The 19,270-nt window shown below is 41.5% G+C and overlaps 1 protein-coding gene and 2 pseudogenes across 2 annotated transcripts; 2 read left to right on the top strand and 1 right to left on the bottom strand.

Moving 5' to 3' along the window:
- The first annotated feature begins 639 nt into the window (after positions 1 to 639).
- On the top strand, positions 640 to 6,599 carry LOC112070227 (cyclin-G1). 2 transcript variants are annotated; one of them, XM_024137648.2, is made up of 7 exons: positions 640 to 837; positions 3,145 to 3,408; positions 3,713 to 3,966; positions 4,626 to 4,704; positions 5,010 to 5,120; positions 5,327 to 5,421; positions 5,904 to 6,534. In XM_024137648.2, the coding sequence occupies exons 2-6, from the start codon at positions 3,145 to 3,147 to the stop codon at positions 5,396 to 5,398; spliced, it is 780 nt and encodes a 259-aa protein (XP_023993416.1). In that variant the 5' UTR covers positions 640 to 837; the 3' UTR covers positions 5,399 to 5,421; positions 5,904 to 6,534. The 2 variants fall into 2 exon arrangements, with proteins under 2 accessions (XP_023993416.1, XP_023993415.1); XM_024137647.2 differs by lacking the exon at positions 5,327 to 5,421 and having other exon boundaries at positions 5,904 to 6,599.
- A 703-nt stretch (positions 6,600 to 7,302) lies between these two features.
- Positions 7,303 to 17,323, bottom strand: LOC112070236 (nudC domain-containing protein 2-like; annotated as a pseudogene).
- A 457-nt stretch (positions 17,324 to 17,780) lies between these two features.
- The window catches only part of LOC112070234 (gamma-aminobutyric acid receptor subunit alpha-6-like), a 15,674-nt pseudogene continuing 14,184 nt past the window's right edge, over positions 17,781 to 19,270 (top strand).

Genomic DNA, 19,270 nt, shown 5'->3' with positions numbered 1-19,270 from the left:
GCGAATAGGGTGCCAGAGCGCCACTGCACTCTCTCTCCCTCGAGCCCCTGGCTTTCTAGAATGTTCCAGAGTCCAGACCAGTGACTGATTGGTCCAGACACAGAGCTACTGGTTTCCAGTTACCAAATAGACTTAGTTTTGAATTGTTGGTTTTACATTAATTGTGAAAATGTTATGAATTAAAGCCAATCTGCAAATGGTTGTTTGGACATATATTCGTAATGKTTCATAAATAATTTAAATGCATTCAATTTATGGAAACTCAATTTATAACAGTAGTTTGACACAGTATATGTATATGCCTAATTATTCTGGAGATGCCGTTTACATTGGTCAACCAAAAACTGTCTCCAACTGTTCCAAACTGTTCATCGTGTCAACAATATGGCACAATAAAGATCCTGGAGATTGTACAGTGCGTTCGATTGGAACTCTGCATTCCATGGTGCCCGGGTTGTTCTTTCTCTAAAGAAGGTATCTCGCCATGATAACATAACCCCACCCAGTACTGGGACGGGCGTGACTTTCTTGCTGATTGAAGGGTTTGTATCGAATGAAAACTGAAAAGTAGGGAGTGTCGTTTCAACATTGGCCAATTAGACCTTGCTATTTTTGGGCATGGTCTGGACTAGTACTAAAGGCTGAAACTCCCTTTCCTTTTGCCTTACGCCAAGGGTAAGGGGTGTGTATAGGAGGAGAAATTACGTTTGCTTACAGCGTTCTGATTGAAAGTACATACTGTCATCTTAACCATTCTTTTCCTTAAACTATATATTTAATCCGCTTGGGTTACTGTCCACTGCAACAACCAACGATCCTCATCATATCAAAGACACGGTAAGAGCCCTCCCTTTCACCATTATACCTATTTCTTTGGTGTCCAACTTCTAAGTACAATGTTAAACCATCTCGTTGTCCATATTGTTTCAACGATATCCTACATGTTCGTTTAGTTATTTTGTAGCCTCGACGGCCTACCGGTGTATTTTGCCATGGCCTACTGTCCACTTGCTGTGCCTTCAACTCTTAAAACCGCCTGTTGTGTKAAACATTTTTTTTTTACATGAACATATAACACTAACATCAATGTATAATGTAGAAAAGTATTATTTTGAGGAGAACCGTACACGTTGTAGAGTTAGCTTCGTTTAAGTTACGGTGTTAAGGATTCTCCATTGGTCTCTATGGGCAGGGAACATGTCCTGACACATCACGCAGACCTCGCGTTGCCTATGTAATGACGTACTGGCGTATGGGGCCTTGCTTGTTCACATTTCGCACTATTTAAAAACTAGTCGTTTTTATATTTTAAGTAGTACTGGTTTATTGTCCATTTTGAACTGTATTGCTAATGGTTTACACACAGAGATAATTATAACCTTTTTGGGTGGGTGTATGTTTACTTTTTGACATGTCCATACATGCCCCCATGCAGTATTAAGTTGCGACCCCTATAGTAGGATTCAGACCAGTTCAATCCAGTTAAATAACAATTCAAGAGATCGTGGTGACAGGAACCAGTAGTGAATAATGACTATATAATAATCTAACGTTAGCTAGATCAGGGGGCTTCAAGCTTATCTTGCCCAGGGACCCTTTCCGAGGTAAACCTGTGACCCCCATCATAAGTATTATCAGGTGAATTATAATGCCAAGGAGAAGTAATCAACATTTTAGTTTGAAATTATTTTGACCTCACTTTTATATAAAATTGGAAGATGAAGTGTAAACTGTAACATAGCGTATTAGCTCAAAAGGTAACAGATTTTCGATAAGCGCAAGCTGTTTAGCTGGTCAAACAACGGTTAGGCATGTGTTGGCAAAAATGAATGTCCAAGCCCAGAAAGTTTACCAGGAGCCAGCGGTTTCCGCACCGGTAGTTTATTACCTGGTGTTTTCCCCCGTTTTAATGTCACGTGCACAAGTACAGTGAAATGCCTTTCTTGTGACCTCTAACCCCAACAATGCAGTAATCAATAACAATGTATTACTAAAAATACCAAGAACATGATTAAGTAAGCATACTATATACAGTATCAGTTCCTGTGCCATATTTGCAATTTGCAGGGATACTGGATCGATAGAAGTTTATAGCAAATTATTGATTGTTTGTATGTGTGTTGTAGTATCAGTGTGCGTAGTGTGTAGGGCCCTGAGTGATCATGGAGACAGTGCAAAAATAAGCCAGTGTCGCCATTTAGTTAGCTATTTAGCAGTTCTATGGCATGGTGGTAGAAGCTGTTCAGGAACCCGTTGGTGTCAGACTTGATCAACTTGCTGTGTGGAAGCAGAGAACCGTCCATGGCTTTGGTGGTCGGAGTCATTACGGGCCTTCCTTTCACACCGCCTGATAGAGATCCTGGATGGCAGGGAGCTCAGCCCTAGTGATGTACTGGGCTGTCCGCACCACCCTCTGTAGCGCCATGCGATCGAGGGCGGTACCTATTGCCATACCAAGCAGTGATGCAGCCGGTCAAGAGGCTCTCATTGATACAGCTCTAGAACTTTTTGAGGATTTCAGGGCCCATGCCAAACCTTTTCTAAGCCTATGTTAGATACTCCAATGAGTGTCATTTGATCAATATTAGGAGTTGTGAAATAAAGTTGATATTAATAGAAAGCTAAATATATTTTCAACTGTAGGTATAATAAAAGGTTTGTTTCTAGCTATATATATTTATATCCATTTTTTTATTTCCCACTTTAAAAAATTATATTTTGTCAGACCCCCAGTTGAATATTCCTGATCTAGATTAATGGATGAATGGAACATTATTGTCTCTACTAGGAAAGAGTAGCAGCCTTGGACAATAACATCTCCTAAATATTATGTAACATGTTTCCAACGTACCAGTACCATTGTGACGCGTACTGCCAGAGCATCCCCAAACGGGTTTTAAATTCATCTCAAATAAATGCTTAATCATCAAGTTGATATCAAATGTTACTATCAATACCATTCCTCTTAGTCACCATACCATCGGTGTAATATCTTAAATATGGAAATCTATATTCACCATACATTCTGTCCCCCTTTCGTCAACAGCTGATGGTGACAGTACTCATGAAGTTAATTTGAAACATTATATAATCAATGCCCATGAATTAATCATTTAATACATTCTCTCCTCTCCCTCTCAATAGATGCTTCCCACAGTGACTGGACCAGGGGCTCTGCCCTTTGCCGTGCAGTTGAAGGCTCTGACTGACCAGGAGTTCAGGTACCAGCCCAAGCTGAGCGGGCTGAGGATCATTGAGACGGCCCATGACAACGGCCTGAGGATGACCGCCCGGCTCAGGGAGTACGAGGTGAAGGACCTCCTGTCTCTGACCAGGTTCTTTGGCTTCAGTGCAGAGACCTTCTCCCTGGCCGTCAACCTGCTGGACCGCTTCCTCGCTGTCATGAAGGTAAGACCTCGACATCAGATAGGGTTTGATTAGAATTTATTAAAATTCGTCTTTAGTTCATTTGGTTTTAGGGTGAGCAATACAGACAGGGAAACAAATTACTGTTATTAGACGTGCAAGGACTGTAAAATCGTCTATTGGGTACATTAAGTAATATCAGAATGTTCTACATCTCTTCATTGTGAAAATATTTCAAAGATAAAACCCCCAAAATCGATTAAATGATATTCAATATCTATCAGTGTGACCATTAACTTCAACCATTTGGTAAATAACATTCCTCTCATTCTTCTCCCATCCCCAGATCCAGCCGAAGCATCTGTCATGCGTGGGCCTGTCCTGTTTCTACATCGCTGTGAAGACCTCGGAGGAGGAGAAGAATGTCCCCATGGCCAACGAGCTGATCCGGATCAGCCAGAACCGCTTCACCGTGTCCGACATGATGAGGATGGAGAAGATAATTCTGGAGAAGCTCTACGGGAAGGTCAAAGCCCCCACGGCCCTCCACTTCCTCAGACTGTTCTACAGTTGCATACAGGACACGCTTGAAGATGACTGGTACGAAGACTGTAGGCTTGGACTGTAAACCGTGTATGTACCAGGGGTGTCAAACATACAGCACGTGGGCCGGATCCTGCATGGGGGTCCGTAACAGGTGTGTCCAATCCGACAGGTGGTTTGAGAGAAAAAAACCCAAAGGAACAAACTCGGTATACTTTAAAACGACTAAAACCAAATCAACTGACTAAATCATAATGACCTATATTCTTAGTTTCTTGACTGTCCAGCTTGTTAATCACCACTTTAGTGCGGCCCCAGGTGCAAAATGAGTTTGACACCCGTAGTGTATACCAGGGTATCACGGTGTGATGTTGTTTATGCAGTCAACTTGTGCACTAGGTTAATAGATAAAGACCCTTTTGCATTATTTGTTCATTATGAAGCTGTTCCACAAAGCAGCTGATTGAGCCTGTGTGATGGCTTGTGTTCACACATGCTCTTTAAAAGTAGTGGCTGGATAATGGGGATTTCAATAAGGTTGATGCTTTTATCTTAAACTCAGTTATATATATATATATATATAAACTGAGTTTAAGATAAAAGCATATATATATATCTCTATTACATATGGATATTTCTCTTTAGCTCTTACGCTTTATAAGAGACTTGACAAACATCTTGAACAAAAATTATTAAAACACATTTTCTCTCCATAGCAAGGAGATCCTGAACATTGAGAGACTAGAAGCCCAGCTGAAAGCCTGCCATTGCTCTTTCACGTTCTCCAAAGTCAAGGTAAGATACTGTAGTTCTGTGTCAAAACAAATCTATTTTGGTCTCATTTAGAATCTCTCAATACTATGTGCATGTAGCTAGTTCATGTTGTGACATTGGATCTAGGTCTATTTTGGGCAAGGCACTTGGGGAAAGGGGTGCTTTGAGTGTGGGTGGAAAAACGTACTCAAAATAGTTTCAAACCAACTAAAATGTTGATGTGTACAAATATCCCTCTTAATGTGTAGCTTTCATGCCAACCTAATGTCTCTTTCCTCCCCTCTCTCGACCCGCTCTATCTACCCCTCCCCCCCCTCTCTCTACAGCCCTCTCTGCTTGCCCTGTCCTTATTGGCTCTGGAGCTTCAGGAGCAGCATGACCATGAGCACGTAGACAAGCTGCTAAACGCCTTCCAGTCTCTCCAGCAGCAACTCACTGTGAGTGTTTACTGTCCAGTCTAGCCAGATAGCCTGGTCTCAGCTGTTTGTACTGTCTTGTTCCTATGTCATCACACGAAACATTGGGCATAGGAGTTGGCAAGAGAGTACAAACAGATCTGGGACTCAGGCTACCACCCAGTGTCATATCACTCCCCAAACATGTCTGTTGTAACCAGAACACTAACCAGGGTCTTGTTCATTAGGGCATACAACGGAAAACGTTTGAAATGTTTTGCAACGGAAAACGAGAGAAAAGACGCGCTCAAAGAAAATGAGTTTCTTATTGGACAAGTCCAAGGTAGTTTCTCCCCGTTTGAGTGTTTTGTTTCCCCGTTTGGTGCCTAATGAACACAACCCAGCAATGGAAGGTGTTTACACTGGGGCTGCGTCTCAAATGGCAACCTATGGGGCCTGGTCAAAAGTAGTGGACTACAGGAAATAAGGGTCCATTTGAGACACAGCCACTGTTAGCTATGAGGTGGAGTGTTTGCGCTGCTGTGTTGGAGCCCCAAGGCCTGTTGCCCAACGGATTGCCTAATGTTGCGGGATCATGGAAAATGTAGGCAAGTTGATGATTAATCAAGACTCTGGAGAGACGTTGAGTTTGATCTTTGGCATTGGGAACCCTCTCTGATGTTTTAAATGATGCAGAGAATAAATGGGCAAATAGACCAGCAGCAGCACTAACACTCTCTGATTGGCAGGTTTTTAAATAAATTAATACTCTGATGTGCTGTATAATAATCATTTTTCTGCTTTCTGCTAATCATTTTTCCTCAGGTCCGAGAAGGAGACCTGGTTATCGTGACAGAGTTGGTTATGAAGTGTCTGATTGAGTATTCAACCACCAGGGTCTCCAGGCCCAACAGCCAGAGGCTTCGTTGGATCCTCTCTGGCAGAACGCAACGCACGTTAAAACACAGCTATTACAAGATCGCCCATATGCCCACAATCCCCGAGTCCGCCTACTGAACTCTGGGGCTGGGTGACCACCGATACAGAAGTAGGAGTATACCGATACAAAAGGAGAAGTAGGCTACCACCTCTTCTCCCCTAAAAACATGTTTTGTTTTTCAGTTTCATGGAAAAATAACAAAAAGCCCCCCAAAAAAAACAACTTCCTGTACTCTACTTTTGCTACACGGTCACCCACCTCCACTACTAACCCATTTCCCTTACAGAACTGCATTATGGATGATGTAGTTCTTTAAGGGGAAAAAAACCTAGCAAATGCTTGCATGTGTGTGTATACAGTATGTTCTTATCTGAATCAGTACCAACATGAATACTCTGCATAGTATTCTATCGTGGTTGCTGGTTTTAAGCAATGAAGTATAGAACCACCTAGGTCCTCAGTCCACTATGTGGAAGAGGAGGGAGAAGGGTTTTGTGAAAATGCAAAAACAATGGAACCAAGAAATCGGACCCAAAACCCTTAACTTCCACCCTAGGTTGACGAACTGGCCTAAAAATGCACACTCCTCTACCCAAGGTGATGAAAAATATTTTATTTAGAAACTTTTTTGTTGTTGTTGTACTTGTGAGGGTGTTTTTGTTGCGGTTTCCTCTGTGATGTGATGAAACTAGCAACGATCCTGCACATGTATTGGTTTTAGCTTGCAGGATAGCATGCTCTTGGAGCTGAAACTGGCTGTGGATGACACCCCCCATTATCTACTGTGGCGTCGATATAACTAACAATGGTTACAGATGAACACGATCACTATTACAAAATGTGATGTTGAATTATCTTGATTTGTGGCAAAAACCGTAGCCTTTTAGAAAGCACCCACTCACAATGAATTTGTTGTATTATGCTAAAAATGCACTAAGTCACTTAGATAAGCACAGTAGACATAGGAAATGAAGTTAGTTTGATCTGCATTATACTAAAGTATTTGATGTGCTGAGGCCATAGCCAACCACAATTTAGCGAAGTATTTTGTTAAGAATTTGAAATAAAGTTGATGTTCTGGAATTTGAAAACTTTGCCTCAAAAAAAAAGAGTTGGAACTAAATCTGTTTAACCCACGTGTTTGGACCTTTCAATAAAACCATATTGAAAAGCTGTGTGATTGCACTGTCTTCAATGTTTTGAAAACACACGTCCCATAAAGACCACTTTTCAACGATTTCCATACCGACAGCTAGTTAACTGACTTCAAAGCCATAATTCAGTTATGACAAAGGTTTGTCTGAATAAAACTCCAATCTTAAATAAAACACAGGCTCAGAGAAAAGGCAGGATGTAGGGCTGTATATTATTATGGCTTATAGTTCAGTTTCAAAGGACTGAGTATTCTAATTGTTTCAGAACACACGTCCATTCTTTGCCCAAAGGCAAATGCTCTTTGCTGCATTCATAACCAAGAGGGAAGGTGGTAATTCCAAGTTGTGAAACTGAAAATATAAGCTGGATGCATTCACATGCTTGAAATGTTTGAGAAAAGCCAATTGGCTAACAAGCTGCATCAACTATAAACTAAAAGTACAGCTATCATGCTCGTGAACAAATTAGTGTTAAAAAACAACAACATACTAATAGATTGCATTTTATAAGTGTTTTGTTACGTTTAACTGCTGAAAATGCTGTTATCGAGGTCATTTCATTAGTCAGTGAAAGAGGTCTGCATGTGGGRGAAGTCAGAGCTCAGGGGTGATAGATGAGTTTCCCACTAGTAATTACCAGTTGGAGGGCCGTTCAAGTGGATTTTCCCCAGTCTTATGTTGTAAATACCATCTTCCCACTTGGTTATGAATGCAGCAATAATCCTACAGTATAATCTCTTCACCCCTAGGCCTGGGGCAGGCCTCAACAGTGTCCATATGACACAAGTCTTGGGTATAATGTACAGTGGGTGAGTCCCTCTTGCTGTTTGACGTCACTTTACTTCTGCAAGCTGTAGAAGGCTGGCCCACCACCTGCAAAGTTCCCAGAGATCTCTGCTCCACTGACGTCAAAGCCGGGGGTTCTGTTGACAGAGTGGGAAGTGACACAGGTGGAAGAAGAGAGTCAAATCTAATTTTATTTGTCACCTGTGCCGAATACAACAGGTGTAGACCTTACTGTGAAATGTTAACTTACAAGCCCTTAACCAACAATGCATTTCAAGAAGTAGAGTTAAGAAAATATAAATAAAATCAAAAAATTAACAAGAAAATTACAACGATTTTTCAAGAAGAGTTAAGAAAATATAAATAAAATCAAAAAAGTAACAAGAAAATTACATAATGAGGCTATATACAGGGGGTACCGAGTAAATGTGCAAGGGTACAGGTTAGTCAAGATAATTTGTGAAGTGACTATGCACGGAAAATAAACAGCGAGTAGCAGCAGTGTAAAAACAGAAGCAAGCCTGCATATTAATATGCCTTCATCTATCCAGGTTTTTCAGATGTGGATGAAGAGGCTTGAGGTTTTAGGCTATTGAGAAGTGTAATCAGTGTTAAGGCTCCTTGTGTGACTGTCTATAGCAGGGGTGGGCAAACTTTTTGACTCGAGGGCCACATCGAGATTTTGCCACAGTTTTTGGGGGACCAATTGTTTGTTAAAATCAATTTGCGGGGTCCTCACCGAGTGGCGCAGCGGTCTAAGGCACTGCATTACAGTGCTTGAGGCGTCACTATAGACCCGGGTTCGATCCCAGATTGTGTCACAGCTGGCCATGACTGGGAGAGCCATGAGGCGGCGCACAATTGGCCCGGCGTTGTCTGGGTTAGGAGAGGGTTTGGCAGGCCAAGATTTCCTTGTCCCATCGCTAGCGACTCCTGTGGCGGGCTGGGCGCATGCACGCTGACACGGTCGTCAGGTGTACGGCGTTTCCTCCGACACATTGGTGGGCTGGCTTCCGGGTTAAGCGGGCATTGTGTCAAGAAGCAGTGCGGCTTGGCTGGGTCGTGTTTCGGAGGGACGCATGGCTCTCGACCTTCGCCTCCCCCGAGTTCGTACGGCAGTTGCAGCGATGGGACAAGACTGTAACTACCAATTGGATACCACGAAATTGGGGAGATTTTCGTGGTATCTCCACCTCTATGGAACCTCTCGAGAGTTAGTTTCCTCTGCATCTGGTCCTGGAGCCAGGCATCAGCACAGTACTCTCCCTCAAGCAGAGGCCCAGCAGTTACCTCCCTCCCTGTTCGTCTTCATCAGCACGATACAGATCAGACACATCACTTAGGGTTTATTTTCAACCAATATCTGCTAACGGCTTATCCACTGATTGAGAAATGTGTAGAGAGGAATGATTGAGTCTATCTTGTGGAAGACTGATTTATTATGCAAGCTTTACACTCAACCATTATCTGTTGATTGAATTAAAAGAGAGTGGATGACCCACCTAATGTCCACGTTCCTTCGTCAGCAACAGAGATGCCCAAATCATTTACCGTGGAAGTACAAGAGACGGGACTATAAGCAAATACAATATGCAATCCTTCAGAGTCAGCGACTGAAATGACTGCAACACTTAACAAAGAGCTGTAGTTAGTTTCAGAACGGGTGGGAAAGGAATAAGTCCAAAATATTTCTCAAACTAAAAGCATTCATTAAACCCGAGATTGACTTCATCACTACTTGTTTTGGTAAGAAGTGTTGACATGCTGAATGCACCGAGGTGTCTGTTTAAACTACTAGCACACAGCTCAGACACCCATCCATACCYTACAAGACATGCCACCAGAGGTCTCTTCACAATCCCCAAGTTCAGAACAGACTATGGGACGTGCACAGTACTACATGGAGCCATGACTACATGGAACTCTATTCCACATCAGGTAACTGATGCAAGCAGTCAGAATCAGATTTTAAAAAACACTTAAAAATACACCTTATGGAACAGCGGGGACTGAGGAGACACACGCATACGCACACACACACACACTACACACACGTACATTATGATATTGTTGTATGGTGGTATTAAACATTTTGTATTGTAGATATGAAGTGGTGTAATAATGTTATATGATGAAGAGGAAGAGTAGCTGCTTCCTTGGCAACAGCTAATGGGGATCCATAATAAATACAAATACCTGTAGCATACTTGCAACCAATAACAGCAAACAAACAGGTAAATAACATGGACCAATAAGCTTGCATGACTACCAAAATTCACCTGAATCTAGCCGATGTGAGGTCACCAGAAAACCCTGAACATCTGGTTCAGGGATACAGTCATAGACAACACAGTCATAGACAACACAGTGATACAGTCATAGACAACACCAGTCATAGACAACACAGTGATACAGTCATAGACAACACAGTGATACAGTCATAGACAACACAGTCATAGACAACACAGTGATACAGTCATAGACAACACAGTGATACAGTATAGACAACACAGTGATACAGTCATAGACAACACAGTGATACAGTCATAGACAACACAGTGATACAATCATAGACAACACAGTGATACAGTCATAGACAACACAGTGAATACAGTATAGACAACACACAGTGATACAGTCATAGACAACACAGTGATACAGTCATAGACAACACAGTGATACCAGTCATAAGACAACACAGTGATACAGTCATAGACAACACAGTGATACAATCATAGACAACACAGTGATACAGTCATAGACAACACAGTGATACAGTCATAGACAACACAGTGATACAAGTCATAGACAACACACGTGATCCCAAGTCATAGACAACACAGTGATACAGTCATAGACACACAGTGATACAGTCATAGACAAACACAGTGATACAGTCATAGACAACACAGTGACAGTCATAGACAACACAGTGATACAGTCATAGACAACACAGTGATACAGTCATAGACAACACAGTGATACAGTCATAGACAACACAATGAACAAGTCATAGACAACAAAGTGATACAGTCATAGACAACACAGTGATACAGTCATAGACAAACACAGTGCTTACAGTCATAGACAACACAGTGAATACAGTCATAGACAACACAGTGATACAGTCATAGACAACACAGTGAAACAGTCATAGACAACACAGTGATACAGTCATAGACAACACAGTGATACAGTCATAGACAACACCGTGATACAGTCATAGACAACACAGTGATCAGTCATAGACAACACTATAGCAGTCATAGACAACACATGATACAGTCATAGACAACACAGTGATACAGTCATAGACAACACATGATTACAATCATAGACAACACAGTGATACAGTCATAGACACATAACATCATAGACACACAGTGATAGCAGTCATAGACAACACAGTGATACAGTCATAGACAACACAGTGATACAGTCATAGACAACACAGTGAAACAGTCATAGACAACACAGTGTATACAGTCATAGACAACACAGTCATAGACAACACAGTGATACAGTCATAGACACACACAGTCATAGACAACACAGTGATACAGTCATAGACAACACAGTGATACAGTCATAGACAACACAGTGATACCAGTCATAGACAACACACGTCATAGACAACCACAGTGGATACAGTCATAGACCAACACAGTATACAGTCATAGACAACACAGTGATACAAGTCATAGACAACACAGTGATACATCATAGACACACAGTGATACAGTCATAGACAACACAGTGATACAGTCATAGACAACAACAGTGATACTCATAGACAACACAGTGATACAGTCATAGACAACACAGTGAACTACGTCAAGTCAACACAGTGATACAGTCATAGACAACACAGTGATACAATCATAGACAACACAGTGATACAGTCATAGACACACAGTGATACAGTTAGACAACACAGTGATACAGTCATAGACAACACAGTGATACAGTCATAGACAACACAGTGATACATCATAAGACAACACAGTGATACAATCATAGACAACACAGTGATACAGTCATAGACACACAGTGATACAATCATAGAAAACACAGTGATACAGTCATAGACAACACAGTGATACCAAGTCATAGACAACACAGTGATACAGTCATAGACAACACAGTGATACAATCATAGACAACACAGTGATACAGTCATAGACAACACAGTCATAGACAACACAGCGATACAGTCATAGACAACACAGTGATACAGTCATAAGACAACACAGTGATACAATCATAGACAACACAGTGATACAGTCATAGACAACACAGTGATACACATAGACAACACAGTGATACAGTCATAGACAGCAACAGTGATACAATCATAGACAACACAGTGATACAGTCATAGACAACACAGTTGATACAGTCATAGACAACACAGTGATACAGTCATAGACAACACAGTGATACAGGACAACACAGTGATACATCATAGACAACACAGTGATACAGTCATAGACAACACAGGTGATACAGTCATAGACAACACAGTGATACATGTCATAGACAACACAGTGATACAGTCATAGACAACACAGTGATACAGTCATAGACAACACAGTGATACAATCATAGACAACACAGTGATACAGTCATAGACAACACAGTGATACAGTCATAGACAACACAGTGATACAGTCATAGACAACACAGTGATACAATCATAGACAAACACAGTGATACAGTCATAGACAACACAGTGATACAATCATAGACAAAACAGTGATACAGTCATAGACAACACAGTGATACAGTCATAGACAACACAGTGAATACAATCATAGACAACACAGTGATAAGTCATAGACAACACAGTGATACAGTCATAGACACACACAGTGATACAATCATAGACAACACAGTGATACAGTCATAGACAACACAGTGATAACAGTCATAGACAACACAGTGATACAGTCATGAGACAACACAATGATACAATCATAGACAACACAGTGATACAGTCATAGACAAACACAGTGATACAGTCTAGACCAAACAGTGATACAGTCATAGACAACACAGTGATACAGTCATAGACAACACAGTGATACAGTATTTTCAACCGAACTTCCTTTCCCCTGAAAAATGGTGTGGGAACTCCGCTCAGGCATATTTTAACACCTGCTACGTTAGGTTAACCTGAATCAGAGAGCGAAGCACCTTCACCAAGAACCCATTCTGTACTGTAGAATAACTACACTGAACAAAAATATAAACGCAACATGTAAAGTGTTGTGTCATGAGCTGAAAAAGATCCAGAAATGTTCCATACGCACAAAATGCTTATTTCTCTCAAATTTGTGCAGAAATTTGTTTAAATCCCTGTTAGTGAGCATTTCTCCTTACCAAGATAATCCATGCCATGACAGGTGGGGCATATCAAGAAGCTGATTAAACAGCATGATCATTACACAGGTGCACCTTGTGCTGGAGACAATAAAAGGCCATTCTAAAATGTGCAGTTTTGTCACAAACACAATTCCACAGATGTCTCAAGTTTTGAGGGAGCATGCAATTGGCATGCTGACTGCAGGAATGTCCACCAGAGCTGTTCATTTCTCTACCATAAGCCGCCTTCAACGTTGTTTTTTAGAGAATTTGCTGTACGTCCAACCAGCCTCACAACCGCAGACCATGTGTAACCACGCCAGCCCAGGACCTCCACATCCGGCTTCTTCACCTGTGGGATCATCTGAGACCACCAGGACAGCTGATGAAACTAAGGAGTGTTTCTGTCTGTAATAAAGCCCTTTAGTGGGGAAAAACTCATTCTGATTGGCTGGGCTCCCCAGTGGGTGGGCCTATGCCCTCCCAGGCCCATCCATGGCTGCGCCCCTGCCCAGTCATGTGAAATCAATAGATTAGGGCCTAATTATTTATTTCAATTGACTGATTTCCTTATATATGAACTGTAACTCAGTAAAATCTTTGAAATTGTTGCGTTTATATTTTTGTTCAGTGTAGTATTAGTAGGTAATAGCTACATGCAGGTAAAACTAGACGAGTTTTGGAAGGATGGCATCGCAAGACTAAGGGATGGATCACAATGTACAGAATGGGTACCTGGAGGAAAATGGGGGAGGGTCATGCTTTTTCAGGAGAGGGTTTAGTATTTTTAAACCCTAGTCCTGGGAAGGGTCATGTCATTTGTCATTCATGAAATGTCTATATTTCTCAATGTTTTATAATGAGTTACTTATTAGACTATAGATCGATGTGCACCTATAGGCTATTTAGTGTGGTCTCAATCAAATGATCCAGTTTCAACTGTAGAACCCTGACCTGTTCACCGGACGTGCTACCTGTCCCGGACCTGCTGTTTTCCACCCTGACACTCTCTAACTCTGAACGCTCGGCTATGAAAAGCCAACTGACATTTACTCCTGAGGTGCTGACCTGCTGCCCCCTTTTACAACCACTGTGATTACTATTTGACCCTGCTAGTCATCTATTAACGTTTGAACATCTTGAAGAACGATCTGGCCTTAATCTCCACCCGGCACAGCCAGAAGAGGACTGGCCACCCCTCAGAGCCTGGTTCCTATCTAGGTTTCTTCCTAGGTTCCTTCTTTGCTAGGGAGTTTTTCCTAGCCGCCGTGCTTCTACATCTGCATTGCTGCTGTTTGGGGTTTTAGGCTGGGTCTCTGTATTTCTTTATAAATACATTTGATTTGATCCATAGTCTACAGACTACAAAGTGAGTGCTAGGAGAACCACAGAGCAAAGTTATATTTCTAAGATAGCTGCTGGGATGGTGTAAATAAAACTAGGCTGCATTACACACTGCAATGGATATTCYAACCCTGAGCCCCGGCCTGCTCTGATCAATCTAAAACTTTTTTTGTGTGCTGCCTAACCAATGGCTGTGCTGTGTAGGCTTACGGTGACAGTTCAGGAGGAGGATCAAAGGCTTTTTCTAAAAATAATCTTGCGTGTGGACTAGCCTATAGCCTATGTTCTGTTCAGTTCAAGAAGGAGAGCGTGAAGAAGAGGAGGACCGGTCAACTKTGATAGCTTGCCACTACTATAACTGAGTTTATTAAACATAATATATGTGTCTTGCCCCTGATGTATTTATCAGACTTATTAACCTCACAATAAGTCAGGTTCTAATAACTTACATTGTGGTGCTGAAACTTCCCCTGATGTATTTATCAGACTTATTACCTCACAATAAGTCACTAAAACTTACATTGTGGTGCTGAAACTTCCCCTGATGTATTTATCAGACTTATTACCTCACAATAAGTCAGGTTCTAATAACTTACATTCTGGTGCTGAAACTTCCCCTGATGTATTTATCAGACTTATTACCTCACAATAAGTCAGGTTCTAATAACTTACATTCTGGTACTGAAACTTGAAACAGCAGCCACTGCACAATCAAAGGGAAATGGACAGCTCATGGTGCTGAAAGGAGGTAAATTCGAGTAGGCATAATTAATTTCAATGTCTTCATTTTAATTAGACTTTACTAACGACAAGAGGGCTTTGTATTTCTTCCTATTTAAGAATAAGAGGTAGGCCAACCAGTTTGACAGATGACATTAGGCTATAGGCCGTTATATCCATAGATTTGTCCATCAATTCCTCAACCCACCATGCACTCTTCGAGTAGCCTACCTCCATGTCAGTGAAGGGCTGTTAAGTTAAAACTAAAACTCGAATTGAAGGGGTATGAGAGGGTATGCCATAGACCTACATTTATTAAAGAAAATGGGGGGAAAACTCAGGCCTACTCTTGCAAGCTTAAAATTTTTATGAATCCGATTATATCAAGTGATCTATAACAATGCTTTGGTCCACCATGCTTTATGCTAGACAAAGCTAACATACCTGGGAAAGACGTGACTACAATGAAAAATACCTGGGAAAGACGTGACTACAATGAAAATGGGGATATTATTGTTTCCTTTCTTTGACGTTTAGAGGCTGAGCTACAATCTTCTTTAGTCCAGGAGACAAAAAAACTAGACTTTACTTGGGAAGTAATCTAACTCTGTCACTATCAATTGATTAAGGTATTCGCGTTCGATACAATAGAAGATGTTTAAACCCAGAGAGCTTTTAGGGAAACACTTATGACCTTCTCTCGTTGGGTTAAACCACAGAAGAAGAGTAGCCAGCAACTAAAGCTTAAAATGTTCTGCGTTGGTAGGCTCCCGAGTGGCACAGCGGTCTAAGGCACTGCATTTCAGTGAAAGAGGCAGTCCCTGGTTCGGATCCAGGCTGTATCACATCTGGCTGTGATTGGGAGTCCCATAGGGAAGCGCACAATTGGCCCAGCGTTGTCTGGGTTTGGCCGGAGTAGGCCGTCATTGTAAATAAGAATATGTTCTTAACTGACTTGCCTAGTTTAAATATATATTTAATTTACTCTGTCTGGGGTGGAAAGGTAGGCCTACTCTGTCTGAGGTGGAAAGGTAGGCCTACTCTGTCTGGGGTGGAAAGGTAGGCTGGGTGGAAAAGGTAGGCCCTACTCTGTCTGGGGGGAAGGTAGGCCTACTCTGTCTGGGGTGGAAAGGTAGGCCTACTCTGTCTGGGGTGGAAAGGTAGGCCTACTCTGTCTGGGGTGGAAAGGTAGGCCTACTCTGTCTGAGGTGGAAAGGTAGGCCTACTCTGTCTGAGGTGCGAACCCACAACCTTCTGGTCCGCAGCCCTGTGTTGCCATCTAATGCTTTCACAACAAAGAACAGTTTCTAATACTACATATCTACGGACCTGGTCTGCCCAAGAAGTGAGGGTAACCAGTAGACATGTTCTCTGATATCCACTTTGTTTTAATAATTATTTTGGTGTCGGGAGTCACATTTTTGCTTTGCGTTCGGGAAGGTAAAATATATTTTGCTGAATGGAGGGCCATCCAGTTTCATTTAAAAGAAATACGATTTTCTCAATGTAACTCTTATTTTAAATAACGTTGAAACTTTGAAATGTGTTTGTTGTGTAGCCTAACGGTGAAGACTTTTTGCCTTTTGACGTGTAGTTCTATCAGTTTGTATCCAAGATGACATTTTACTTCTTTGCCAGACGTCCCATGGAGTACATTCATTTCAATAAATACCTCCTCCGTGGTTTGGGACCAGTTTCCCCATGGTGTTTTACATGGGATAACACCGCTTCTCTCCTCGAAGAGGAACGACATTGCTGCTGGCCTGATGGTTAGCTAACCGGCTAGCTAGTTTAATGTTGTTTATTCTCTCAAACGATGTTCAGGTACCGACCTAACGATATGGCACCATCCCAAAAACATATACTCATATGAATAAGCTATCTGGAAAATATGACAAAAGTTGTGTGGGACAGTATTTACAACAGTCAGCTCGTCCAGAAACTTCCTGGACTTACTTCCTCGCTGGTGGATTTTCCAGTGGATCAACCGACAAAAGTGAATAGATAGCGCCATCTACTGTTTAGACGCGCAGGGATCAAGACTCTTGATCTAAAAATAACTCTTTACAAATATCCTTGAAATTCCATCCAAGATTATACATTTTAACAACTGGAAGATTATAGCTCCCCGAGGATACAATAAAACTGTTTACATGTTTACACATTTTCCCAGCTTTTCTGTAATCCAACTGTCACTGTCTCTTTTCCTAAAGAGTGCCCCAGTCTAAACATGGGTTGGATTTTCTGTGCTAATCTCCTAATTCGATTACTTCACACGTCCTTGTGTTTAAAATACATTCAGTTTAGACTAGCGGAGGACAGAGAAGGGCTGACTATTTCATTTACACTCAAAGAGTTGACAGGGAACGTTTTTCATCACACCTGGTGCCAAGGATGGCTCTCTTGATTCTGACATTGGTCACTTTGCCCTGGTGAGTAAAATAACCTTTTTCTAATTTTATCAATGGTTTGGCCTCTATACTTTCTTGAATGTACTTCAATGATGTATGATAGTAAACATAACAATCCTAATCCTAATAGGTTTAACCTACTAATCTTATAGGTCTACACAGGACAGTCTAAATTGTCATCAATTATGATTGTATTGATTTCAGTGTTGGCTGTGTCTATGGACAAGAAAGCTACGCAGGTGAAAACATCACCCGTATTCTGGACCGTCTACTAGATGGATATGACAACTGGTTGCGACCAGGATCCGGAGGTAGGCCTGTCCTCCTCTATTCTGATTTGTTTTACTATATTTTACATCGACAGAACTTTTCATTGAATAAGTAGGAAATAGCATAGTTTGGCTATTACATTGTACAGAATTTTTACCTGGTTAGTTTCTCTAAACAAATTGTTCCTAGTCTATTTACAGTTTTCCATATTTTTATGAGCAACAATTAAAATCCCCAGATCCTTTTCAGGTATGATTACAGAGGTGAAAACAGATATCTTTGTCACAAGCTTTGGCCCAGTATCAGATGTGGAAATGGTAAGAGACAATCAGCATATTTCCACATAGGCTTACTGTCACATACACATGCAGTATGTCAAGTAAGCAACTGTGTTTATATGTTATGTTTACACACAGTTTCTCATGCATTTATTATATATGGGTGTTAACTGAGCTYTATTGTCCACTGCACAGCTGCCTTATGGGTAGACTGTAGATTAGATAATGAGCCATTTAGTTTGATTAGTCTGTTTCAAAACACTAACTAGGGGAGGGTCCTGGCCTGGCAGAATGTTTATTTGAGCCTCTAAATGAATATGTCAAGCAAACTGAATGCTCAAACGGATTGACTAATGAATATCTATAGGTAGTTATTGTCATAATCATCTCATCTTCTCTCTGGACTGTCTTGTCGGATATGGATTTAACTGTAGATATTTAGTTACAAACACATTTATTATGTCTATGGTTTGGAGCAGGACCTGCATTTTGTAATTTGCATTCCTCTGGCCTTCTTCAGGACTGTAGAATCTAGATTCTAGGTCTACATTCTATATTCTAAAGTCCACATTCTACATTCTAGGTCTACATTCTATATTCTAAAGTCCACATTCTAGATCCAGAACCTGTCTGGTGATCAGTCATCTAATGCCCGGCCTTCTATCTCCTCCTCAGGAGTACACCATAGACATGTTCTTCCGACAGACCTGGGTGGACGAGAGGCTGAAGTACGACGGCGCCGTGGAGATCCTGAGTCTCAACAACAAGATGGTGGATAAGATCTGGACACCCGACACGTTCTTCAGGAACTCCAGGAAGTCCATCGCCCACAATATGACCACTCCCAACAAGCTGTTCCGCATCATGCAGAACGGGACCGTCCTCTATACCATGAGGTAACCTGAACCCCTCCTCCCTGGACCCT

This window comes from Salvelinus sp. IW2-2015, unplaced genomic scaffold (genome assembly GCF_002910315.2).
Source record: "Salvelinus sp. IW2-2015 unplaced genomic scaffold, ASM291031v2 Un_scaffold1265, whole genome shotgun sequence".
Lineage (NCBI taxonomy): Eukaryota > Metazoa > Chordata > Actinopteri > Salmoniformes > Salmonidae > Salvelinus > Salvelinus sp. IW2-2015.
The sequence above is the reverse complement of the archived record's forward strand: the minus strand, read 5'-3'. Positions and strand labels throughout refer to the sequence as shown.

Coding starts and splice junctions, on each gene's coding strand:
- LOC112070227 (XM_024137647.2), top strand. CDS start 3,145: ATGCTTCCCACAGTGACTGGACCAGGGGCTCTGCCCTTTGCCGTGCAG. Junction 3,409..3,712: donor GCTTCCTCGCTGTCATGAAG/GTAAGACCTCGA, acceptor TCCCATCCCCAG/ATCCAGCCGAAGCATCTGTC. Junction 5,121..5,903: donor CTCTCCAGCAGCAACTCACT/GTGAGTGTTTAC, acceptor ATTTTTCCTCAG/GTCCGAGAAGGAGACCTGGT.